Source organism: Sardina pilchardus, chromosome 15 (assembly GCF_963854185.1).
Source record: "Sardina pilchardus chromosome 15, fSarPil1.1, whole genome shotgun sequence".
NCBI classification, from domain to species: Eukaryota; Metazoa; Chordata; class Actinopteri; order Clupeiformes; family Clupeidae; genus Sardina; species Sardina pilchardus.
The window spans coordinates 23853896-23880896 of record NC_085008.1 but is presented as its reverse complement, the minus strand read 5'-3'; the positions used below and the strand labels follow the sequence as shown (position 1 = coordinate 23880896).

Genomic DNA, 27001 nt, shown 5'->3' with positions numbered 1-27001 from the left:
TGAGGCAGTAAAAGGCCACCTGACGCGGTTCACCCAGAATCCTTCCCAACACACACCCAACACACCCACACACACACACACACACACACACACACACACACACACACACACACACACACAGACACCAGACACACAGACACACACACACACACACACACACACACACACACACACACACACACACACACACTTCCATCCCTTTTGAGAGAGGGGTTGGGATGTGCTGAGGCTCAGCGGTGAACCGCCGGCAGCCAGCGACTCGCGACATGTGCGCCCGACAGGCGAGCGACAGCGAGGGATGAATTATTCACTTGGCCCCGGCTGGGCAGGTCAAAGGTAGCGCTGTGACAGGACGGGCAGGAGGAGGGGGGGGAGGGGGGGAGGGGAGGGGAGGGAGAGAGGGGGCCTACGCACATAGCGAGGAGGCCACAGACACCAGGAGCTCAGGACCAGCAAGAGCGGATCACTGACCAGAGGAAGGGGACAGACAAAGGTGTCTGTAGAGCCAGCGGTACAAAAAGAGGACAAAAGAGAGAGAGAGAGAGAGAAGGGGGGGGGATAAAGAGAAAGAGAAAGAGGGAGAGAGAGAGGGCTGGGATACAGAATGTACACAGCCATGGTTGCAGTCGCGGCCGTAGTTTGCTCAAGGGCGGATTAAGCAAGCAGCGCGAGGAATTTCAACATTCCCAGCCCTTGTCTTGTTTTCTAGAACTCAGCCTCGAAACACCAGCCCCGCCCTCCCACCCCACCCCCAAACCAAACTAAACTAAACTAACCCTGCCTGACAGATAGAGGAGAGGCGAGAGGAAGGAAGAGAATGAACGGGCGCCCCTCCCCGAGCGTCCATCCCATCCATCCATCCGTCCGTCCACTCGCTGAGTGTCTTTTTTTTGTTCTCGTTCCCCCCTCTGTTGAAACAGGCAGCTGCAGTGGGGAGAGGGCCTAAAAGCCTCCTCTAATCCCCTTGGCCTGGAGGCTGTCTCTCTCTCTCTCTCTCTCTTTCTCTCTCTCTCTCTCTCTCTCTCTCTCTCTCCTGACTCCACAATGGCCCAGGCTGCTGCCCCTTCTGACTGCCTGTTCATACAGACAAAGGACCGGACTGAGCACTGAGGGGGGGGGGGGGGGGGAGTGTAGGGAGATCCCACAGAGCGCAGGAATTCAGCTAACAATTACCCCCCCCCCCCCCTCTCTCTCTCTCTCTCTCTCTCAAGCCCCCCTTTACCCCGGACTCCCCCTCCAGCCAACCCACACACCCAGCGCCCCCCCCCCACCCCTTCAGCCGGCCCCACTGGCCAGCCCAGCCACCCCCGGCTCTCGCCGCACAAAGGCCAGGGCTTGTCATCGCCAAAGGTCTTGCCAAATCAGGGGGAATCATTGGCTTTCAAGTGTCCCGGGATTGAGAGCTTCTTTTCGGAGCCACTCTTCTCCCCATTCTGGCACAGGAGGGGCCCTGAAGGGTGGAGGCGCCTCGTAGGTACAGCCGACGTGGTGACATTTACACACACACACACACACACACACACACACACAAAACAAAGGCAGAAAAGAACAGAGAAAAAAAATGTCTGAAACACGCAGCACTAAAAAAAAAAAAAAAAAACCTGCAAAACATGTGCAGCTCATGCAGCTTTTCAGGTTCACCATGTTCCTGCAGATAAGAAAAGAAAAAATAGCTTGTGGGTTTTCCCAACGTTTAACTCAGTTAAGCGCACAAATGAAGACAGTGCGCGAGTGCCTGTGGCTGAAGCTGCTGATGGCTACGGAGAGGCAACACACAAAGGAGAGGGCCTGGCGTACTTTACTCGTAACTCGCAACTCGTAAACTTGAGAGCGAGCGAGGGAGCAGGACTCTGGCGGCGCAGTCGAGCCCCGGGACGGCTCCCTCGACCCCCGTCCCCCGACCGGAGGAAGCACCAATTAATCTGTGGGCAGTAGCCGGACGGATATAAACAACAGCTTTTATGAATGGACGCTTGGTGTGTGTGAGTGTGTGGCTGCTTTTCTCTCTCTCTTTCTCTCTCTCTCTCTCTCTCTCTTGCTCGCTCACTCACTCATTCCCTTCACTGCCTTCCCAGCACAATGCGCATTCTTCCAGAGCTCATGTTTTTTGTATAAATCTATCTATTTAAAGGCCAAAGGAAAACAAGCAGTCATTGAGGCACTGGACTGGGCTTGGAACGCCTCGATGGCTTTTGCAGACGGGGCTGTGTGGAGTTCTGGACAGCATGAGTGGAAAGAGTGGGAAGGCCCACTGACTAGGAGGAGGGGGGGAGGGGGGGCAGGCTGGGCGGGGGGGGCAGGCTGGGCGGGGAGGGGGGACTCTGGGTTAAGAAAACAGACAGGCACCATTTCACATGATGTGTGTGTATGTGTACGTGTTTTTTCTAGACACAAAAAAAATAAAAAATAAATAAAACAAACACATCAAAACAAAGCAGAAGGGGATGAACAATACATTCATGCCTCTTGTCAAAATAGTTGACTCATAAAGCGACGCAGCCCGAGCGAATGCCCAAAAATGGAAAGCACCATGGCTCTGTTTGAACAAGCATCAGCGAGGGCTTTGATAAATGATATCAAAAGGCCTTTTAATCATCCATTTAACGTGCCACAGCAGTAGCTCACAAGCCTATGATTCAATTTCCCACTGAACAGTGGCAACAGCAGCAGCAGACACCAGAGTGGCCCCGACGCGCGCCTGTGAATGTTATCTGCGCTATCAATCTGCTGCGCCCCTTTCTGCCTACTCAGGCTCGCTAGCACCGTCACCCCCCACCCCTGTGAGCCCTTTTTGAAAGGAAAACCTACACCCTTCAGCTGAGCGCAGACACAGACGCGGACGGGGCCGGGCTAACCGCAGCGAGACGAAAAAGAACGGTAGAGTGAAGCCTGTGAGAACAGGTCTAATAGGAAGGTGGTACCGGATACCCCTCTTTCTCTTTCTCTGGTTTTCTCCCTTTCTTTTCCCTCTCTCTCTCTCTCGCTCTCTCTCTCTCTCTCTCTCTCTTCTTTTTCTCTGCTACCCTCCCCCATCTCTGCCTCACCCGTTCATTTCCCTCCTCCACCCTTCCTCCTGTACCATCGCTATAAATGTCTCCGGCAATCCATGTCTCTCACTCCTCATCAGCAGAAAGGGCCATCATTGCCCAGCCTGTGCCCTGGAAACCCATTTCAACACGAGCACAGCAGCAGCAAACCTATCTCCACACGAGAAAAACTTTGGACCCACCAGGGCAAGATTGCCGTATCCCATTTTACGGCACCTTCTCTCATTACCAAATCTCCAATTCACCAAAATTTGAAAAACTACCATAAACTTATCAAAATGATATCTTCAACGATGAACAGATGGGGCTGCCTATTTTATGCCAACTTTTAATAATAGTAGCTCTGCACCCATTAAGCCTGTAATTGATTGGGCTGCCTATTTCTCTGGCTGTGATCACACAAGAAGCAATCTGCTCCAGCTGCACCCAGCTCTAGCCAACAGAACAGTAGCATCTCTATGCATGCAGCAGACATCCAGGGCCCTGCCATCTAAACGAGGGCCAAAGTGCAAGGTCAGGCAAGGACTGAAGTGTCTCCAGCATGAACTCAGGCTATCATGTGGGGGGCATTGAGCAGACCCATGGATGTTTCCACAGAGGATCTTCCTCACGGTGTTAAATAAGCAACTGAATGTTGCTATCATGTTATTAATAAGTTATATTTAGTGACTAATTGAGAAGTTAATATGAAGGTTGCTGAATTTGCTTTGGCTCGACTTTGCTTTAGACTTTGCACTTTTGTCCGTCATTTAAAGAGACCCTATGCAACTTTCTGCAGGAGACGATCGCTCCTTGTTTACATCTGGAAGTCTGAGACGAAGAACCACGCTTGCAATTTATATATTTAAATATAGCCTATACATGTATAAATATACACGCTAAAGCTGTCGGGGAAGCTCTGCAGAGAAAATGCAAGCATAAAACGAGCGAAAACGAAAAACAAAACCGAAACCAGAGATGAAATCGCCAATCCTGCATAGTTCCTCTTTAAGCGTTAGCGTGGAGACGGTACTCACCGGGAGTCTTGCACATGCGGATCTGGCTCTGGCACTGCACCAGCGGGTGGAGGCTGGCGGGGCTGGCACTGGGCACCGAGGTAGCGGAGAGTCCGGGCGCGAGGCTGACCGCCGGGGTCGGGGACGTGGGCGACGGCGAGGGGGAGGGCGGGGGTGACGGCGAGCCCGGAGTGCACTGGGTCTGGTAGCGCAGCTGGGTGAGGGAGGGGGGCATACCCTGGTAGTGGCGCGTGGCGCTGAGGAGGTCGTTGAGGATCTGCAGGATTGTGCCGATGTCCCGCCGGGGACGTCCAGTGCTGTCCTGACAGTTAGGATGCAAAGTGCCTGCAAAGGGGTCAAGACATCGGACGTAAGTCATCGTTAGACTCTCTACCAGGCACATGCAAACACACACTTCATAATGAGCAGAATGACCTTTCATAGGAATAAACAGCTTCTGTCTGTTTCACATATACATCGTCTTCAGTATTATAAAGCACCCTGAGATCATTTGAACTGTCATCGCCTCTATATAAACAAAACTGAATCCAATCTCACTTGGCTAACCCCGAGGCGGTCGAGTGAGTGATGAGTCAGGCTAATAGGCTACTTTGCATGTTGGCAAACAAAACAAAACGAAAAAACAACAGCCAGCGGCGGCGGTGGCTGGTGGCGCTGGCTGAACGAGATTGTCTTCTTTACCTGAAAAGGTCCCGGAGAACACCCCGGGAGCGTGGTTGACGAAGCTCTCGATGATGGCCCCGGGCTTCCGGGAGCGCGCCGAGGCCACGGAGCTGCTACCGCTGGGGCTCTTCGCTGTGCAGTTGGCCTGAGAGAGGGAGAGAGAGAGAGAGAGGGAGGGAGAGGGAGAGGGAGGGAGGGAGAGAGAGAGAGAGAGGGGGAGAGAGAGAGAGGGAGAGAGGGAGGGAGAGAGAGAGAGGGAGGGAAGGAGGGAGGGATATAGAGAGAGAGAGGGAGAGAGAGAGAGAGAGAGAGAGAGAGAGAGAGAGAGAGGGGGAGGGAGAGAGAGAGAGGGAGGGAGAGAGAGAGAGGGAGGGAAGGAGGGAGGGATATAGAGAGAGAGAGGGAGAGAGAGAGAGAGAGAGAGAGAGAGAGAGAGAGAGAGAGGGAGGGAGAGAGAGAGAAAGAGAGAGAGAGGGAGAGAAGGAGGGAGGGATATAGAGAGGTAGAGAGGGAGAGAGAGAGAGGGAGGGAAGGAGGGAGGGATAGAGAGAGGGGGGCAGGGAGCAAGTGGTCAGTCATTATCAGTGCCTCATCATTACCATAAACATTCATATAGCCAATAACTACTGATTACTGACACACACCAGACACCTGAAACCATTGATCATACAGCATACAAACAAGGTTTGGGTCAAACCCAGGGCTGATGCTGGACAGAGAGTAGCCCCAGGCAAGAGTCTCCAGGGTGAACAGGGGCACCAGCTAATGTGTCATTTAGGCTGTTATGGCCAGAGGGCCACCCAGTGAGGTGGCCTTAGGCAAGAGAGCTCTCTGCCTATGAGAAGGGCCCGCTACACTTTGGCATAGACACCACCGCCAGCTATTAGCTACAAGTGTTAGCATTAACATTAATGAGGAGTGTGAGGTAGTGCTGGCCACCGAGGAAATAATTAATCCTTAAGTCTTCAGGCTAGGCGTGTTAACGTATAATCAAACATAGTCATTACACCTAACATAAACACACTTAGTAGGCCACACTCGTTTATTACAGAGTGAACAAGGGATGAAGAGATGATTTTGGAGACGTGTGGTGGTCAGGGGGCTCACCTCTGGGCAAGGGGCTGCAGGGCTAGAGCTCGGGCTGGAGGTCGGACTGGGGGTTGGGGTGAGGGTGGCGGCTGGGTTGCTGGCAGCGGCGGAGGCGGCGGCCTGGTGGGAGCGCAGGAGGGTGGGGGTCAGCGGAGAGGAGCGAGCCTGGGCGTGGGCGTGAGCGTGGCCGTGAGCGTGGGCATGGGTGTGGCCGTGGGCGTGGGCCTGAGGACTGCAGTGGCCCGTGGAGGCCGAGGAGGCCGGGTGGGCGTGGGGGTACATGGAGGCCGGCGACTGCATGGGCGCCGAGGTGGGGGTGAAGGCCGGCGGGCTGGGGGGCGCCGGGTGAGAGTGGATGTGGTGAGAGTGGCCATGGCCGTGCCCGTGGGCGTGCGCGTGCCCGTGTGGATGGGCATGCGTGTGTGGATGGGGGTGAGGGTGTGGATGGGGGTGAGGGTGGGGGTGGGGGTGGTGGTGTGAGGTTCGGGGGACTCCGCCACTGCTGCTGCTGCTGGTACTGCTGCTGCTGCTGCTGCTGGTGGTGGTGGTGGTGGTGCTGCTGCTGTTGCTGGCCCCAGCGGTGGCATCCTGCCCGCTTCGGGAGACGAGGTGCCGGTGCTGCAGCTGCTGCCCGCCCGACTGCTGCGCCGCCAACTGCAGCTGGACGAACATCATGTGGTCGCCCACGCGCAGGGCGAGGGTCAGAGGGGAGCGGCCGGACAGGAAGTCGCTGACCTGCGCAGAAGAAGAGGAGGAGGAGGACGCGAGGGTTAGCATGACGGCCCCACAATAGGACAAAAAGCATTAGCAATCACACAAACTCTCCGAAGCTCGCCAGAAACAAAAGGTGAACGTTTTCCAACACACACACACACACACACACACACACACACACACACACACACACTGCACACTCATTGCACACACTTTCACCCACCCACCCACACCCCAGAGTCGCCTCCTGAAGCCGCCACGCCTGACTCTGGGCTGGGAGCGCCGGAGCGCTAGCTAGCACAAAGGACAAACTTGTGTCTGGCCCCAGGCCTGCGAGGGCCGCGGCAGACGCACAGGATGCGGGACCCACTCGCTCGGCGCGCCGCATAATAGCCGATTGTTCTGCCGCCGGCCTGCAGCGGATCAGGAAGGGATGCCCATTTTAGGAGTGCCCAGAATGGAAACGGGGGGAACCAATCACGGAGGCTCTGACCCACTCAAAAGCGGGGACAAGAGGACTTGCCTCGACTTGGCTAGGGCGGAGGTGTGTGTGTGTGCGGAGGGAGACATGCAAGAACAATTTCTCTCTTGTCCCATCTTCCCAGCCGGCCCCCGGACCCGCTTTTGTTGCCGTTGCCACTTGTCGCGGGTGGCAAAAAAAAGGGGAATGCATTCACGAGGCAAAAAAAAGAGAGAAAAAAAAGCTGGGGAAACTCTGCAAAAGGCACTCCAGTAATTGCGATTCATTTCCGCCCCAGAGAAAACACGCTGACGCGAGCACAGGGCAACAACAAGGGCTGTTGGGTGGGGTGGGGGTGGGGGGGGGGTTGCGTCTACACATGGAGGCAATTTTGTGCACTGAGATTGGGGTGGGGTGGGGTGGGGTGGGGTGGGGTGGAAACACACAAACAACGCTGAGCGAACCGGAGACAGCCAGGGGCATTTCCTTCCTACCCATGAGCCTTTGTAGTGTGCTTGTGCCTGCTGACCTGATGTTAACCCCCCTGAGTCACCCGCTTTTGCCCTCCATTGCTTTCTTCTCCTCCCCAGCTTATTTCGTTTTTTTTTTCTTCTCCCCCCATCGACTTCAGCTCTCCGAGGCTCGGGGTGACCTTTATGCGCTCACTATCCAAAAAGCTTATTGACAGAACGCACAGACAGGACTTGCCACTTGCCAGATCATCTAAAAACTAAAAAATGTGGCCTCAAAGCCCACTCTTCCTCAGTCTTAGCCATCATGTGCAGTAAATAGGCTATCTAAAAACTAGACGTGCAAATGAGTAAAAATGTGTGTGATCGGCCCGATCTGGGGAGTGTGAAGCCCACAGAGTACAAGTGATGAGAGGAGATGGGGGCCGAGGCGTGCGGGGAAACTCCCCGCGTGTGAAAGGTCACTTCTGAGTCAAGACAGAGGCAGTGGGCAGGTGATCACGCTGTGGACTGACAGCTGTCACACTGCTCATCACGGCCGCTTGGCAGCTGATGGGAACCAGGGTCGGTTATCCACAAGCAGCTCTTTTGCCTCAGTTGCCGTTGCTGTGCTGAGTTGAGTTGTGTTCCCTTCTGTGTTGTGTTGTGTTGTGTTGTGTTGTGTTGTGTTGTGTTGTGTTGTGTTGTGTTGTGTTGTGTTGTGTTGTGTTGTGTTGTGTTGTGTTGTGTTGTGTTGTGTTGTGTTGTGTTGTGTTGTGTTGTGTTGTGTTGTGTTGTGTTGTGCTGTGCTGTGCTGTGCTGTGCTGTGCTGTGCTGTGCTCCCTTCTCTGTGTTGTGTTGTACTGTGTGGTGTTGTGTTGTGCTGAGTTGTGTAGTGTAGTGTGGTGTTCCCTTCTCTTCTCTTCTCCTCCACAGTCCACTAACCACAGGAACACCCTTGGCGGTCTTACACTTGGCTTGCACATAGCACACTGGATGAAACAGTAGCATGGCCAAGCATGTGCATGTGTGTTTATATGCATGTGTGCGTGTGTGTGTGTGTGTGTGTGTGTGTTTATATGCGTGTGTGTGTGTGTGTTATATGTTTGCTCAAGCTGGTGTGATGAACACCCCTCCCGCCCCGCCATGTGGTGTGAGCTGCTCAGGCCGACTGAGGATATTCATTCAAACACACTGAATCCCCTTCCACCCCACCCTCACACACACATATGCACACACAACCCCCCTCCACCCCACCCCTACCCCCCCCCCCCCCCCCGTCCCCCGTCCCACATGTCTGACTCCACATTAGACTCACTGATGAGCTGCTTCGTCACCCCCTCCCCACCAACCAACCAGCAACCTCCACCCCTCCCTGCAGCCCCCCCCCCTCCCCCCAACCCCCCTCAAATGGAGTTGTCACGTCTGGCCAAAGTGTCTCAGAGTGAGTCACACAGTGGGCCCAGGCACCCAGCCCACATAATGAGAAGGCCAGCTTCAGCTCCAAAACCTCAGAAGCCAGCGAGCAGCCAGCGCTATAGCGACGAGCCAGCGAGCGAGCGAGGGAACAGAGAGAGTGAGAGGGAGAGTAACGAGAGGGAGAGTGTCTCACCAGTCTTGGGGGTGGGGGGGTATAGGGGGGGGGGGCGCAGAGGCTGTGGAGTCTGAGGAGACTTTTACCCACCGCTTCCATCTGTCTGAGTCACAAAGGATCCATCAACACTCCACCCACTACAGCCTCTCTTTATGTAAAATACAGAGAGAAAAATTGAGGAGGAGAGGGAGAAGAAAGGGGGTGGGAAAGAAAGAGAGAGAGGGAGAGAGAGAGAGAGAGAGAGAGAGAGAGAGAGAGAGAGAGAGAGAGAGAGAGAGAGAGAGAGAGAGAGAGAGAGAGCCCATACGCCCATCAAATGAACCAGACAAAAGAATCCCTCTCTGGACCGTGTTCTACGTCGCTCGTTACATCATCGCCGCACGCCAAAGTTCATCGTTCCTTGTGAGTCGGAGCCGGGCGATGTTTTTCACACACACATCTCATGTGACCTCAGCCATCGTCACATGTCACACACACACACACACACACACACACACACACAAACACGCGGACCAGGCTGAGAGGGAACATTCTGTCTGGAACACCTGAAGTGGGTCAGACGCCCCTCCTCAAGGAAGATGGGGGGGGGGGGGGGGGGGGGATGAACGACGGGCTGTTGGGTTTGTGCTTGCTCGTCCTTGTTCAAACATGCCTCTTTGTTCTCCTGGAACCGCCGCGTCTCCGCCGGTCATGTCAGTGCAGACAGCTCGCACTTGTCAACCTCATTGACAAAGAAACCTCTCAAAACTTTGGCTACGAATAAAAAATAAAAGAGGCTGCTCCTAAATCTTCCATCAGGGCCTCGCTGAGACCCTCCCTTCACACACACACACACACACACACACACACACACACATACACCGAGGGCAAACGGAAGGTGTACAACAGTCAAACGCGTACACAAAGTGCTCCACATGAAGGCAGACAAGCAATGCCTGGCCACAGTGCCTCGGTGTGGAGATCCATTCATAGCCCTGTATATCCATTACTGTGAGGTCCTAACACCACAACTAACCATCCATTTTGTTTTTGTTGTGTACAGAGCCGGGGTGGCATTTACACGGTAGCACGCTGCAGTTGCTATGCAGTGAGGAGAGAATATGATAAGGGGAGACACGGGGGGTGGGGTGGTTGTGGTGATGGAGGTGGTGGTGGTGGTGGTGGTGTGTGTGTGTGTGTTGGGGGGGGGGGCTCTGTAAGTGGGGGTGGGGTGTCAGAGAAGGCATGGTGGTGGGTGATGGTGATGAAATATTCAGTGAGAGTATGCCTCTGGCTTCCCGTTTTTTCCCCCCTCTCTCTCTCTCTCTCTTGCTCTCCCTCTCTCACTTCTCTTCCTCTCACTCTCTCTCCCTCCCTCAATCTCTCTCTCTCTCTCTCTCTCCTCTCTGAACTCAATGGCTGACAGTGTTATTTATTGGGGTCCCTGTGGTTCAAGGAACTCATTTGCGGGCATTCTTCCTTAGCACACTAAGGAGTGGAGCGGTGTGGCGTAGCGCGGCGTGGCGTGGCGTGGCGTGGCGTGGCGTGGCGTGCAGGGGTTGGGCTGACATTCATGAACAGCTGAGCCGCTTGATTTCAAGATAAGAGCTCGGGAGGGTCGCGGAGGAGTGCCGTCGGAATAATAATAATAATAATAATAAAAAAGAACGGAGAAACACTTCTAGTCCCCTTTTTAAGGCCTTTTGAGGGGCTAGCTCGCTGATTGAGGGGGCACGGATAGGAAGGTGCGGTGGTGCTCAAGGCTCAAGACCGCGCTATTACGCTTGATACGAACAGCGTTTGATCTCGCTGGGGTGTACATCAATATGGTGTACATGTACGCTCGCAGCAGGCAGGGTGGCAAAGACCATTTCTGGCCCCTTTTGAGAAGAGTGGAGGGTGGGGGGCTGGGGGGGGGGGTCGGATCAATGACTTGCATCTTCCTAGACGTCATTAGTCCTTGGACCTATCAGTCACACGCATCAAAACACAGGTGGAGGAGTCGGCCCGTGATCGCTACATCAGATCAGCTGGGCGGAAAGGAGGAGGAGGAGGGTGAAGAAAGAGAGAAGAAAAAAAAAATGTGCAGTGTCAATCAGCAGAAGGCTGAATGAACTCCCAACCCCCCCTTACCCCCCCTCCCCTCGCATCCCCCTCCCTCCCTCCACATTACCTCTGGTTCCTGTCGTGTGTGTGGCTCTTTGAAGGCACCCAGGGTTTACAAAGAGCCAATCCACTTCAATATTGCTCACAGGACGACAGCACCTGCTGTTTCCTTCCCTCGGCGTGGCGCGGCGTGCCCTCGGCCACGTGTGATCATCAAAAAGGGGCGCGATACCAAAGGACGACACCTTTGATTCCGAGTAATGAACATCCTTTAAATGGATGACAAGGAGGGGAGGAGAACAGAGACCACCTCTCCCCCAGTTCCGACAGCCCGGTCCCACACAATGCTTCAAGGAGGGAAATGCATTGCAGCCTTCACAGCGCAGCCCAGCCAATGCAAGCAGTACTGCAATTATGCATTTCCCCCCCCCCCGTGTTGCACAAGGAGTTGGACTTGTAATCTGACAAGAGTCCACAGTTCCAAGGAAAACACAAAAATAGATGCGTCCAGCTGTCGTGGGAGGAGGAAACACAATGAAGACTGAGGAGACTTGGTTATGGTGGTTTTGCACTCCACGTGACCCGTACTGCCCATTGGCTTTAGGTTAACACCCCATCATTACATTCACACCTGCTGAAAAGGCTCATTATGGCTGCCTTTGTCAAACATCAGGGTCATTCAGATGTACTCTCCACACACACACACACATGCACAGAGGCCGACATACACACACACAGACAAACACACACCAACCCCCTCGCCGCATCACTTCAGTCCAGTCACGATGCCTACCACTTGAATCACAAAAGGAAGCGCGGGGATGAAAAACAACAACTGTCACGACACAGAGGCGCTTGGCTGTGTAAACCCAATGAAGATGGGCTGTGTGTTCAAAAGAAGAAACACACACAAACAAACACACACGCACACATCACCATGGTACACTACACCTCTTACCTCCTCGTCAATAATCAGCACAATTACATCTCCACCTTAAAGCTCTTTGAGTGCCTCAGCCCCGTGACCAAGGCAGCCTTGTACAGCTCACCTCATTAAAACAACCGATACCGAAAAGCAATCAGCAGGCAATAATTACAAAACAAGGTCACACTCAAGATGGTTCTTCATCACAGGATTCAACTGCGGAACAACAAGGTCTATAATAGCACCATGCAGCAGTGGAGATGTCTGGATGGAAGGGTTGTGATGACAAACAACAATCTCCAATCAAAAACCGAGCCATCAGTAATCTAACAGCCTTCATTAAGACATGACCCCAGCTGAGAACTAAATCACAGCTGTTTGTTACGTGAGGTCCTCGCAGTGTCCCGATTCCAACCTAGCAATTACAATCACCCTCAGCTAACATCCCAGAGAGGATGGTGAAGAATGCAACAGAGCAACCTTTGTTGACCAGAGAGAGAGAGAGAGACACACACAGAGAGGGTGATATATATATATATATATATATGTGTGTGTGTGTGTGTGTGTCTTTGGCTGTTTTCCAAGCTACGGCGGCACACAAAGGATGAGCCCATCACCAGTTCAGACACAGCACAAAATAGGACTGTGTGTGTGATTCACCAGAGCCCCTCCACGCCTGTGTGTGGCAAAGCCTGCCCAGCAGAGCTGCCTGCCTGCCTGCCTGCCTGCCTGCCTGCCTGCCTGGCTCCCCTCCCCCCTAGTCTGCCTCTCTCTTTGGGGGAGGGGAGTGAGCGGCTGTGCCGGAGAGAAGGAGGAGGGACACTCACACAGAGACAGGGGGAGAAAGAGAGAGAGGTGACCTGCCTATATTGTTGAGATTCAGCTATCTGCATCTGTCCATGTTCAGACACAATGGCAGTGAGCAGGCTCGTTCCAATGCAGATTTGAAGTAATATGTCTGTCTGTCTCTGTCTGTGTTTGTGTGTGCGTGTGTGTATGTGTGTATGTGAGGAAGGTGCATGGTAGTCTTAAGGCACCACATATTCAACAATATTAGAACGACAGCATAAGGGCAAAAAAACAGAAAATCTTTACTCCGAGGATTAAAAGTGAATTGTCTTTGTGGTGAGCCTTTCTCCCAATTAGCTCCGTGGTTCAGGAGAACGAGACACTAGTCATTATTTCTGCTCGAGGAACAGTAAAAGCTAGAGACCATTTTCCTTTTCAGCAAAACACAAGAATTCTCTTTTTTCCCATGCTGAGAGTAAGTGGTTGCTGCTGCTACTTCACATATATGAGCCCATGTTTGAAGAAGATAAAAAAAAAATGTCAACTTAAATGAAAGTAGTGATTAAAATCTTCATAAACTCCCTTGTGCTGTATAAGAATATGATGTTACGGGCAAAATAGGGGCTGTGTTGAAACATGGAAACCACAGCAGCTTCAAAATTATGGGCCAGAGAGGGCCGTTAGGCTGAGGTAACAAGGGAAAAACACCACGCCAATAATTGCCAGGCTTCCTCTTCCATAAAACACCCTCTATCTGGCTACGCAGACATCTGAAATAGACTCCGTCCCAGAGCCCTGTTCCATCACTGGGTTAGTCCTTGGAACCCTGTTATGGCTTGGAAGGTGTAGTTTATATGACATGCAGTCTCAGGCACTGAGCCTAGTCTGGTCCTTCACCGAGCGAGGACATTTCGACCACAGAAAAGGAGAATAGCTCATGTCAGGCTCTTTATCCCTATTATTGATTATTGATTGATTGACTGATTCGTTCATTAACGCAAAGCTGAAATATCAGGATTTACATTCCCAAATGTCACCTCACGACCTGTCCGCTTATCTGGTGACTTTGGTTTTAAAAAAAAACTAAGGTCGAATAGCAAATGCGGATCAACATCAACTATATTACTGTCAATGTTGCATTTAAAGATAAATCTCTGCAATCCTGGACAATTACAGCACTGGGTTCAGCAGGGTTAGAGAAAGGGCTTGATGGTCAGCTTTTCCCACCCCACGGTGCACAACATTCCTTCCAGGCGTCTAAATGAGTTACCAGGAAGCTAATAACACAGGCCCCCTCAGACTGTCCAGTGTATCCTTGAGAGACATCAAGCAGTCCTCCACGAGAAGTAGCATCTAATTGGCACGGCTCTTTCCTCGCTCACCCTTTCCACAAAACAAGTCAATCTCAACAAGAGGGAGGGAGAGAGGGAGAGAGAGAGAGAGGAGCGTCTGCTCGGCAGTGCGGGCGGGCAGGCATTTCTCTTGCTCTCTCTCCTGGAAATAACACTGACTGCATCTGCCTGGAGAAGGCGTAGCACATGATGGAAGAGGCGTGCTTACTGCCAACCCTTCCCCCACGCACAGAACCTGCCTCATCTGTCCTTGCTGCTGCCGCTGCGCCACCTCTATAGACCTCTTTAGCTTACGCTACACACACACACACACACACACACACACACACACACACACACACACACACACACACACACACACACACACACACACACACACACACACACACACACACACACACACACACACACACACACACACACACGAGGCTACATCATAAGAATCAATGTGCAAACGGAAAATGCCACATCTTTCACTAAAAACGCAGTGCCCATTGTCAAATACGGATACTGAATTAACGTAGTTATTACACAGTATCAACACCGATCTTCGTGATCATCATGGCATAATGAATATCTGTACAAAACCCAATCATTTTAGGTCAGTGTATCCCATTCCAAACATGCACCTCCTCAGATCAGGCTAAATCAATCCACACATGAGCAGACGAAGAAGCCTTGGGGGTGGGGATCTAAAGGAGAGGTCGCTGACTGAGGGCTTGTCTAGGCTTGCTTTAAAAAAACACACAGACTATGATGCTAAGAGACCCCCAGGGCCTTTTCTTTAATATACACATAGAGTGATTACTGACTCCTGGGCAGCTGCTCAGGGGAAGATCACCATCCACTACACCTCCTCAGGAGAACAAAAAACACACACAAAAAAAAACAAAGGTCGCAGCATTTGGCTGTGCATGTGAGTCCCTCTAGCAAGCCAAGCAGATTTCACTACAGTTTAAGTCATGTATCACTTTGGTAAGATGAAGTATAGCTCAAAATAGTGAGAAAAGAGATCTTACCTGAGTTTCTGTTAAACTCTCCAAAGCTTGCATTACTGACTGCTCTGGTCTGGATGCTTGAGACTTTAGGGAGGAGGAAGATGATAGGTTAGTGTACAGGGGGGGGGGCACCGTATTTCTGCAACTGTAATGAACTCTTGGAAAAATCCGTGGAATAGCTACAGGCAGTGTTAGATGTGAAAGAAATGATCAATGTGATTACCATTAAGCCTGCTTCAACGGTGGGGACAAGCGTTAACTTGCTCCCATCAGTGATTCCCAGGTCCTGGAGTTTTCCTGAGCTCAGGCGCCTATCAGGAAGACAAGCGAAACTCTCTTCATCAGCATGGACAACTACAGCATCACCATGAGTGTTGTGCCATGCAGTTCAGCAATTGAATGACTTCATTCTTGGGTGAAACATTTCCCATACTGTCAACTTCAGATTTGACAGCTTTCCCTTTGAAGTTGGACTTAATCTGAATCACATGGTAAATCAAAACATCTGATAACGCACATTAAACTGACATCCTGGCAGGGATACATCAAAACACATCTGTGTGATGGCTTCAAAAGAGTTGATCATTTCCTCAGCAAATAGCTTATCAGTTTTGATTGGACCGTGGGTGAACCACTTAAGACATGCACTTTCATTAAATGTCATCCCCAACTGAACAAAGGGATTCAACTCTTTGCCTAAAGGCAGCTATTTAGAGACAGCTATTTAGAGAGACAGAGAGAGAGAGACAGACAGAGAGACAGAGAGAGAGAGAGAGAGAGAGAGAGAGAGAGAGAGGATTAAAACCGTGTTCTAGGTTTTATAGGATGATGTCATTTAGAGGTAATTAGATGAGCGAGGTTTGAAAGGGCCCCCATTTAAAACAAAAACAATGAGACTGCTGGGGTCATTTGCAAGTGACAAAGGACGAACCCTTCACTATACAGTGCGATCTCTCATGCATTGCTGCTAGTTAATGTGAAAAGGTGAGGCGAAACTAAATACGTTTTTCAATTCTTTTGAAACAATATGGAGAGGAAGTACCCAGTGTGGATACAGCCTTTGGTGCTCCCAGCATTTACACAGCACTCCGCCTGCTTTAAATGACAATTAAACCACGCGGAACACTGCATCTGGCCTGCATGTTTATGAGAAACTGTCACTGAGCAAATTCCTCGTAATGGCAGAACAGTGAGGAAGTAACCTGCCTCTGTGATTTCTTACGTGGCCATGGAGGAAGACCTGCATACTTCAGTAGTCTCTGCTCCGAACAGTGCAAACACTCCGGTGCAGGCCGAAGAGCTCCGTGCGTTTTAGCCGAATGATAGCTATGCTTTCGTGTAGGCTACGGCCTTACCTATCACATATCCTAATGATGGGATCTGTGCTTTTGTCTGGCCTCAGAGTCATATCCTTTTACTCAAGGCAGATGTCATTGATTGCTTATCTTGGTGTGTGTAGCCTACGTCTCATCATTACACTCATCAGATCCTCTGTGATGTTAATTTGTCACAAAGCGCTAAGAGTCACCTCACCGGTCATCATAACTTAATCCATGGCTAGAACAATCATCCCTTCCAACAAAAAATGGCTCTCTAGATTGTGACAGTGCAGGTTAACACGCGAATGTCGTAAACTAAAGAAAAGCAGCAACTGAAACGAAAGCGTGTGCATATCGCGCAACTAAGCAGACATTTTACGCATCAGTCGTTCAAGTTACTGTGATAACCATCATACAAAAACACATAGCCAACAATAAAATGCATGGACATGAATTGTGCATCATTGATTCACATAGTAGGCTATGCTATTAAGGATTCTGTCGGTTTAAAGGGCACCAACGAGGAACTGCCCTAGTGAGTTAAAGCGCCAGTGTTAGTTCATGCGGATACTCACGTTTCTTTGTGTAGCAGTGCGAGTCTTTCTTTAGGAACTTTAAGTCTTTGGGACAATCTTCTCTTCAAACCCTCTACCGTCTCCTCCAGTGGAAGGGAGAGCTCGAAGCGAGTGCCGGTAGTAGAATGGATGTACAAATTCATGGAGGGCTCACTGGGAACGGCCTCGCAAGACGGAGCTCCGCGGCTGGTACAGCTCCGGGCACTTGGATGCTGGTCCATTCGATAGCCTGTATTCAAGGAGAGACACGTCGAGTCTGGTGGCTTGGTTGAATGGAAGTGTCTGGACTAACGTCCGTCTTAATCTCACAGCGAGAAACCGTTATCTTTCAGTGGACACATTTAAAGCCACCCGTCCCCGACGATACGCTTTTGAGTCGGAATGTATTCCCAGGTTATTAAGTATATGGGTGGATTCTGTTGACTAATGTTATTCCGCTAGGTGCAATTTGATCAAGCCTCGTTTCAGGTTCTGAAAACGCTACGCTGTAACAATTCCAGTAAATTTCAAGTAGACCAATGAGAGAGGTATCTACAATGAAATGAGTCTTCAAAAACACAGGAGCGCAAAATACGTGCCTTCTTTCTTGATTAGATGTCGCATTATATGTGTTCTTTGTTTCTATTGTTCATCAGTATACGGAGCTGAAAGCATCAGGCGGAACTGGAAGGTGCAGAAGCCTGAGAAGATTAATACAGCTTAGCCCTGTAGCGCATACACGCTCAAAGTAGCTCCAGTGAAACCGACAATGAACGCTGATGCAAGGTATCTTACTTCCACAGGGCTGAGATTACGCCTACAGTGCAGCCTTCGGTCCAATCATAGGAGGGGTACTTGTAGACGTTCTCGTTTCTGACCAATAGGAGGAATAGCATCACACCCACGTGGAGGGTAAGGTCCACCTTTCCACCCCCACATACCATATTTGGCCATCAAGAACCAATCCAAATTAAGTGGGCGAGGCTGACAACACCAAGAAACACGATAGCTCCATCCCACTCAGCCAGCTCCAAACCATTCATAATATATTACAATCACAATAGAAGTCCATACCAAATGGAGATCTTTCTCTATTTTCATGTAGATCGTGTATGCAGCGTAATGTTGCATGCCTTTGATTCTATTCGTTGTATATGTTGTTAAATGTATGATAGGCGAGTCTATTAGTCCGACTTTGGTTATTTCTGTTATTGTTGTGTACAGGCCATGGCACACATTTTTAACATCAATAATGTATGATTGGCTGATCATTTCAGCATATCTTAACGACACCAATCTAGAGTGGGCACAGAACAGAGTTTGTCCTATGGGTGTAGTACATGTATGTAGTCCTATGAAGCTTGCTATAAAGATATTCGAGGTACACCTAATGGTCTGGATCCATTCTTAGGGCCTCTGCAACAACAGGCATTTTGCCACATATTGTACAGCTATGAGCTATTCCCAGGCTATGAAAAAGCTGACTTCATTATGTTACTTCAAACATAACATAATATAACTTTACAGAATACAATACTGTCCATTCTGTTTAGGCGCAAGAGACGGAGGCTGTGCTGATAATGACGATTCCTGTCACACTACCGGAGGTAGGAAACAGAGGCGCACGACCCCTGCACAAACTCAGGTGCTTTACCGCCGTCCAGTGGCTGCAGGGCGCAAAGTGCATTAGACAGGTGAGAACTGTCACCCACTGGCTAACTTGGGTCGAATAGGTCGAGGCTACCTTTCGGCAGGAATAATGACTCCTTTTCATCCCAGGTCCTTATGTCGGAGTCAGAAACCGAAATGCAACAATAATCACGGATGACCCGTGGGCTGTAAAAGCCACTTGAAAAGTAAGGGCCTTGTTGAACTCTGTAGCGTGCAGGCAGAGAGTTTTTCAGACAACCTAAAACATCAACAGCTGGGAAAGGAGGATGTCATCAGGTAACACGTAGCCTGTCATCCATCATACACTATGTTGCTCCACAATAAAGCTGCTCAGCGTTTCGCCATCCAGCTTCACAAGATAACGAGATGACGTAAAACATGATGATGGCATATAGCAAATAGGCATGATAGCTTGGTGTAGGCGTAGGCTATTGTACGTCTGTGGCTATGAGTACATCTTTTTTTATTTATAAATCCGTAGCGCTCTGTGGGCTAACTATAGGCTTACCAACACCTACGCGGTTTAACGCCAAAACACATTTAGGATATTGGCTACAGCCTACTCATGTTGCTACGAGAAAGAATAATGAAACTGTCGAGTTCTGTTGTCTGATTTGAGTTTGGTGTGGCGTTAGCACACTTGAACAAATGTAATTACAGACTACTTACACATACATATACTTATTACAAGATGAGCATGAATGCCACTTACCAATAATTGTTGCGAAAACCTCAAAGCCTCGCGACAAAGTTTGTGATTCTCTCCCAGGTCCAGCCAGTTTTGGCATATGAGTTACACTGTTAACATAAAAAATATCCAAATGTGACAATATATCCACAAATGTGTGCGGGGATGTATCTCTCAAGGAGCCTTTTTCGGTGCTTCGGCAATACTGCAACTCAGGCGCAACTGCAATTGCTCATCGGGAAAGCTCAAAATCAGTCCAAATTCTTTAACATGACGCGCGCGTGAGGATCTTTGACGCACTCTAATCGCAAAGCCGTAGGTGAGACAACTCTTAACTAAGCTCCCTTCATAGTAGGCGGGGAATAGGTTTCTTGCGCGGTCAGCATCTGATTTAAGGTGGTAGATCACGCCCAGCAGCCTGGGTTAAACAGCACCTTTCTTCAGTGGCTCTGTTTAGATTCGGCAAAGACTGTAGATACAAATGTGCCCCATGAGATTGGGCTGTGTTGTATTTGGCCTGTCAAGATCCGCGGAACAATAACAAACTGAGTAAAAGACTAAATATATGGCGTAGGCAAACGACCTTAAGAGTGAGAGACTGAAACATACGCTTTTGGGTTGGAAGGGGTGTGGACTTCAATGACGCCATGTGAACAAAAAACAAATCCAAGTCACCGGGCAACGAATACACTGCTTGGAAACAAGCGCATACATAATAACAATTACTGGTAGTCGTATTGAGCCATGAGAGGAATCATATACATGCAAAGGCTAATAAAGGTAATATAGCACCTTTGCATAGGCTATTTAATTAATTTGATGCTCGTATAATGCACCACGCTAGACTTGTTGGCTTCTATCTTTGTGAGATTTGTAACTCACAAAACAGCGCATCGTATTACGCGTAACGTAAAATCAGTCTCAGGTTCAAGTGCAGCTCACTCAGCCGTCCCCATTTGTAAAAAAATGGTAACTTATAAGGCCCGTCCTCTCTGAGGCTGGGGATATGGCATGGGAGCGGCGTGGGTGGGTTGTAAACAACCGGCTTCGAACGCGTGTGTGGGACGTGCGGAGGAGTTTGTGTGGGTGAACTGCATTCCAATCCATCAAAGTCATGATAACGACGTACAGCACATTTAAAATGTTGTCTGCCATAAACAAGCAGCTTTCTGTTGTGTTTTTTCCTAAGTGACAATTTCCTCTTCAATCACAAGATAGAGACCTGTGCGACACACCTGCAAGTCACTGCCAAGTCAACTGCCCCCGCAAGGAAACCGGGTATGGGTACAAAGCGGGTGAACAAGCTTGAGTGCTTGAGTGAATCATTACCTGTGTCACTTTGTGCAAGTGGGCGAGTGTCCCTGTGCAAGTGGGCGGCTATTGATTTAGCCTCCCACTGTTGCACCTGCTTCTGTCAAAAACATATTGTAATACTTCAGTGTTCGTTGAGTAACTCGTCAAAGAGAATTCGTTAAGATTTCATCATCATTACACTGACATTTAAAGAGGACACAGAATGGATGAATTGAGTATTGTACTGTGTCCTCTGATGTTAAAATACTATATATTCAACTTTGATTTATACAAAATAAACTCAATTGCAATTTTACAAGCCCAATTAAAACCTTATATTTAGGCTGGGTATCTCCTAATTAATCAAAACCAAGACAACAATGGTTTCCATTCTATGTCTCCTTTAAGTCAACATCAGTAACCTACTTGCGAGCAAAACAATAAACCCTTTTATGATCTGAACGTTTTTTTATTATTTTAAATTATGGAACCCGGCTGAAAAAAACACCTGCCAGTGCGGCAGCTTTGATGAGAGGTTTGAGCATGACAGTTGTGCTTGGGCTTGGTGACTGTCATAGTAAGCCAAGGGCTGAATTCGTGTTAATAGTATGGGCATGCCCTAGCCTGGCTATTTCCCATGCTGCCTTGCGTGTGATGCCCGGTATCACCTTAGGACTAACCCCAGATGATTGGGCCGATCTTCTGCACCAGCACCGCACACCCACTTGCAAACATTCTCAGTGTACATAGACCTTCCTGTAAATTATTAACCATTTCGTTTTCACACCTACAGGTTCACATGAAACTCTGTGAGCATCCAGGGCTTTTAGGAAGAGTTACAGCATTATGTGGGTTCTGGAGAGAGACTCAATTGAATGTGTAGGCATGGTGATAAATACATTAAAGGCATGCTTTCCTTATTGGTGTTTGGTGGTTGGTGTGTGTGTGTGTGTGTGTGTGTGTGTGTGTGTGTGTGTTTGTCTGAGGAGTACAGACACCAAACATCACTAACATCACTAAGGAAATCATTCAAATAGCATCTTTGCTGTTATGCACACCTAGTCACCGTATACTGTATGTATGTACAGTATGTGTGTGTGTGTGTGTGTGTGTGTGTGTGTAAACTCTCCAGCTTGGCGTAATCCTGCGATGCCTGGGATTAGGAGCATCCCACGTTTGGCAAATTGAATCGCAACTGGGGCCTTTGGTTTGACGTTAGCGCGGGGGCAGCCCGGCCTGTGCTGCAGCCCAGCCTGCTGACATTTCACCTGTATCCGCTCCTCTGCCGACTGCAGTATAATCTAATCATTATCAGTCACATGGGCCACTCTGCCAAGGCCAACCGAGAGACTGATTCCATCTGTGACGTAGGCAGAGCAGAGAGCGCACTAGCCCGACTCCCTATCAGGCGCTTAAAATAGCTCTCCATCCTCGATGGCTACGTCACTGGACTAATTCCTGTCTCCCTCTAGCTTGTCCTCCCCCTCATCCACCCCCTGACTTTTCCTCCCATAGGCTGCCGTACCTCTCTGTCTCTTTGAATATCTCTCTCTCTCTCTCTCTCTCTCTCGGTCTCCCACACAGGCTTGCTGGACTCACTGAACAGGAGCAGGTTTAGTCCGTGCCCTGGAGCCAGTCAGACACAACATTTTGTTTCCTCTTTGCTCGATTCACAGGAGGGTTGCCCCTGCTGTCACAAACGAGGTATCCTCTTTATCAATGCAAATTAGATCTTTACCACCTTTAGGTTTGTAACCAAGCCCTGTCAAAACCAGACAAGGAGTGGGCAGAATACACCAGTCTATACACAAGTGGACCACAAGAATAGCCAAATTCTAATCTAATAATAGTTCAATAAGAAGAAGGAGAAGAAGAATGATTCTTCTTCTTCTTCTTCTTCTTCTTCTTCTTCTTCTTCTTCTTCCTATTATTATTATTATTATTATTATTGTTATTATTATCATTAATAATAACTTTTATTATATTACTGATTGGCTATTCTTATGGTCCACTAGGGCATTATTATTATTATTATTATTATTTTAACTATGATGATAATAATAATAATAATAATAATGATGGGGGGTAGGGGATGAAGTATAAGTATAAAATATCCCATGCTCAGCTATGTGGAATGGATCTGTCCATAGTGGGATAGCAGGTGCTGTTAGGTCTTAATTTGGGCCTATGGCAATGATTTTCTTTCAGGTCAAACTTAATGAAGAGTTAATAAGTCATGCTCCCAAGAATTGCAGTTCACTGTAAGTCTATGTTTAGTCAAGGCAGTGTAGGAACTCTGTTTCTGTTATTTGATATGGACCGAAGATCAGCTGTCATTTCACAGGTAATTACTCAGACATGCTTATTTTTACTCTCCAGTTGACATACTGGCTGCTAACTTCATAAAGTAAGTGTTCATACACCTAATATTAGTTCTGCAGTTATTAAAATAGTTTACAGTCTCCATACGTCTGCAATAGTCCAACGAGGTCATCATCACGTCATCATATGTCAATGACATGATTACCAGCAAAAATATGAACATCTATCAATGTAGACTACCTAATATGAATTCCCTTAGTATTCAAAAGACAACAGACTATATATACTGACTAACCAAAATAACAATTGTGTAACACACCAATGATCACAGCTTTTGAATCATTTAGACAACTGAGATTACATACTGTAATCATATACTACATTCATATATGGAATAACATCTTTTTATCACACCTGGGAGAATCTTGGACTTCTATTTGAAGCCAGTACTGGCATGATCTGTCTTTTCCATGCTGCACATGGTGTACCTGATCTGTGTCAACATTCTGGACATACCTTCGCAAGTCTCACTCTGCCAAGGAGGGCGAAACAGAGGGGAGCCATTTTAAACAAATCCAACAATACATTTCGGATGACATTTTGTCCTTTTATGATGTAAAATCCTTAGATTCGGTCGCCCCCCCAAATTCAATCGTTTTAGATATTGGGTCAGATATGTAAGAGCGATGACACCTGATCAGAGGGGGATCACCCTCCCTGTCATTGCGGTGAGTGGAAAGTTGGTGGGTGGTCAATGGCGCGTGCATGGGGGGGGGGGGGGGGGGGGGGGGCAGGGCGGGGGGGGGGGGCACCATCGGTGACGCATGTAGTAGTGAGCAGGAGAGGGCTACTCAGAGCGGGGTCGGATTTCACCGGGAATCCTTTGGAACGTTCCCTCTCTCCTGGGGGTTGTCAGGGGGGTATATTTCACTGGAAATGGCTGATCGAGGGGTTGCACAAGCCCAGGCCGAAATCCACTGGTGTGGTGGGACTGGTGGTGCATCATCACCACAGGCTGAGGCTGGTGCAAACCAGCCCGGGGTGCGATCAGTTGAAACCTTGCAAACCTGTCAGCGACTTTGTTTTTGTCATTGAGTTTGTTTTTGTCATTCAACACCCACTCCACCTCACCTCATCCCTTGCATCAGGCTTACTGACTGACTGAAAGAGAGAGAGAGAGAGAGAGAGAGAGAGAGAGAGACGAGGATCTCAGCGAAAACAAATCTCAGATGCATTCCTGTAATCCTGATCGTCCTGATTGCGGCCGCATGATGTTTTTTGATGGATGGCCCAGTCCGGCCCTGCGACCTGTGCCAGCGTCACCGCAGACCTCTGAGGCGGCGAGGGAGGGTGTTGGCCAATTGTGGGCAGGCGTGCGCGGCGGCTGAGCTGGAATCTAGAGCCCCTGCCCTGCCAGCCCCGGGTGGAAGCGTGTAAAGCAAGCTATGTGTGCCTTGGTTGTTCTCGATGGAAACTAGCCTGATGGCATATTTTCCAAGTGCTTCAGCGCAGAGACATGCGATTAGGAAACTGCTGAGATGCACACACACACACAGACACACACACACACACACACACACACTGCAGTGCGAGAGACTGAGAGGCAGTCTATGCTATCCTTGGTCATGTTAAAATAAGACTGTGTCATGTGTAGACTCTTTCCAACATGTTCCACAGGGCTGAGAAATACTCCCAGGTCATCTGAAACTCATGACAAAGCCTATATTACCCTGCCAGCTTTGGGATCTCTTAAAGCATAAGCGAATGTACACTGTCTACACACAGATCTCTGCAACAAACCATCATACTAAAGCACTTCAAAGTAAAGTATCAATGATTTTATTCCCCTCATGTCGTTATTGGTTTCTGTAACCCATCCCACGTTCATCCGACATTTGGCAGGAAGTTGCTTTTAGAGATAGAAAAGAAATCTGCAAGTGTTTCTATTCAGAGATACTATCAATGATGCTCTTGCCTGAACTTGAAGAGCTATTTGAACGAACCATATGTCGACACCAACACTTGTATCATTGAGTGTTTTTAAGTGGATCAAGACGTGAAAACCATGTCCATCAAGAAGCATGGCGAAGCTGTGGCTCCCTGAGAGTTTTGATATGGCAAAAGCACTCAGCGTTAAAGTGGAGTATGCTTCTTGTGAAGTTCTACAGAAGAGATTTCCAAATAAGCGTACTAGCGTATGATTCTTTGTGAAAGCATGGTGAGAGTCAGAGCCTTACAGTAGGTTTCACCATGAGTAATTCCACACACTGAATGGCACAAAGCAGCCACTCAATGTTCTAACTAATTGTAGACAATAGTCCTCTTTTAGGATTTTTTTAGTTTAAAAAAAAAAAAAAAAAAAAAATCAGGGAGGAATTTTTGAGGGTGTCTCCCCCCCCCCCTCCCTCGTTTCTTAATCAGCATCACAAAGACGGCACAGAAAATGGCATGTCATTCTAGTGGCTCACTGCCGCTCTCTGACACCACAGGCCACAGAGAGTGTGGAGAGAGAGAAAGATAGAGAGAGAGGGAGAGAGAGAGAGAGAAAGCTGTTGTGCGACTGTGTCATAGCATGAAGTTAACTCCGCTGAGTAACCCGTCTAACCCCCGACCCCCAACCCCCTCCACCCCTCCACCCACGCCCCATGCCACCCACGGCCTCACCCTGGCACTCCTGTTCCCTCCTTGGCCCCTTCCCACTTCCTCACCCGTCCGGAATGTGGCACTCCGCTCTCTGGAATGCCAAGACGGACCACAAGCTTCATTGTTAAGTGTCTCCAAATGAGCAGAGGAAGATATTTTACATTTTGGGTCTGTCCAGAAAAGCAGGCCTGTCTGAGGCACCAACAGGGGTAATGATGTACCAAATAGATATGGCATGACACACACACACAGTTTGCGTGCATTGCACAACATGGCGCGTATGTGTGGGGTGGGGTGGGGGGGTGGGATTCCAAAATTCTGTGTAAGGTGTAAGTTGAGCCTGGAATATTGTTGCATAAGGAAATGATAGGAACAAGATGTGTTTAAAGTAGAGATTGTAAGCATCACAACGGAAAGTCATATGGTCTGGTCCCCGGCGTTCAGTGGAAGCAGGACCGGCACGGTGAAGAATGCCATTTAAAACCCAGCAGGGGTGCGTGCAAGACCAACACTTGTGATTACCTGAAGAGCCATTCGGTGTAATTTACTCGGAGAGCAAAGCTGATTATCCTCCCCTTCTGCCGAGGAGGAGAGTAAGTGTGTGAGTGCGAGTGTAAGTGTGTGTGTGTGCGCACATGGATTTGCCATTTTCTCAGAAAATCTCCCACACGTCTATTTGTGGAGTCGTACCTGGCTGGCTGGCGTGTGTGTGTGTGTGTGTGTATGTGTGTGTTGGAGCCGTTTGCGAGGAGGATGACACACACACACAAATGGGGTTGGGAGGCGTAGGCTGCGGTGTCAAGGCCCGACTCCCACTCGCAGCCTGGATGCAGTATCTAACAGCTGACTGAGAATCTGCAGCCTCCATCCCTCCCTCTCTCCATCCCTCCCTCTCTCCCTCTCTCCCTCCCTCACACGCAGGAACCCGAAAGGTCAGCACTTCAATCAGCTGGCCCCGTGCCACCCTCCACACCAGTGGCTCCTCCACTCCAGCCTGCTCTCCGGGATGCACTTGGCAAGCCTCAGGCAGCGGGGATGGTGGGGTGGGGTGGGGTGGGGTGGGGTCGGTTGCGGGGGGGTTTCAATTTCACATTTGTAAACCGCAATGTGAAGATAAAACATTGCGCTGCACTTGGTCAGTGTTATCTGGAAGACGGTGGGGTTGGTGCGGAGTTTAAATTGCATATTTATATTATGCGAAAGGGAGCCATTTTTGGTGTGTGTGCTTCCAGTTTGGCAAGTAGACACATTTTGTGGCTTTTTTCCCCCCACCCCTGAGTCACCTTTCACCTACTGCCGCTAATTCTCTGTTCTTGAGGTGTCTGGTTGT

General features: G+C 49.4%; 1 protein-coding gene across 3 annotated transcripts in view; it reads right to left on the bottom strand.

The window, feature by feature from the left end:
- Positions 1-19701, bottom strand: part of midn (midnolin) — a 33155-nt gene extending 13454 nt beyond the window's left edge. The window contains exons 1-7 of one of the 3 annotated variants that reach the window (XM_062555871.1): positions 19438-19701; positions 17076-17304; positions 15405-15492; positions 15203-15265; positions 5834-6550; positions 4745-4871; positions 4064-4387 (exon numbers count right to left, since the gene is read on the bottom strand). In XM_062555871.1, the coding sequence (XP_062411855.1) occupies positions 4064-4387; positions 4745-4871; positions 5834-6550; positions 15203-15265; positions 15405-15492; positions 17076-17304; positions 19438-19513 (1624 nt within the window). In that variant the 5' untranslated portion in view covers positions 19514-19701. Of the gene's footprint in view, positions 1-4063; positions 4388-4744; positions 4872-5833; positions 6551-15202; positions 15266-15404; positions 15493-17075; positions 17805-19437 lie in introns of those variants that run through there. The other 2 variants (XM_062555873.1, XM_062555872.1) reach the window with 2 other exon arrangements.
- Between the last annotated feature and the right edge of the window lie 7300 nt (positions 19702-27001).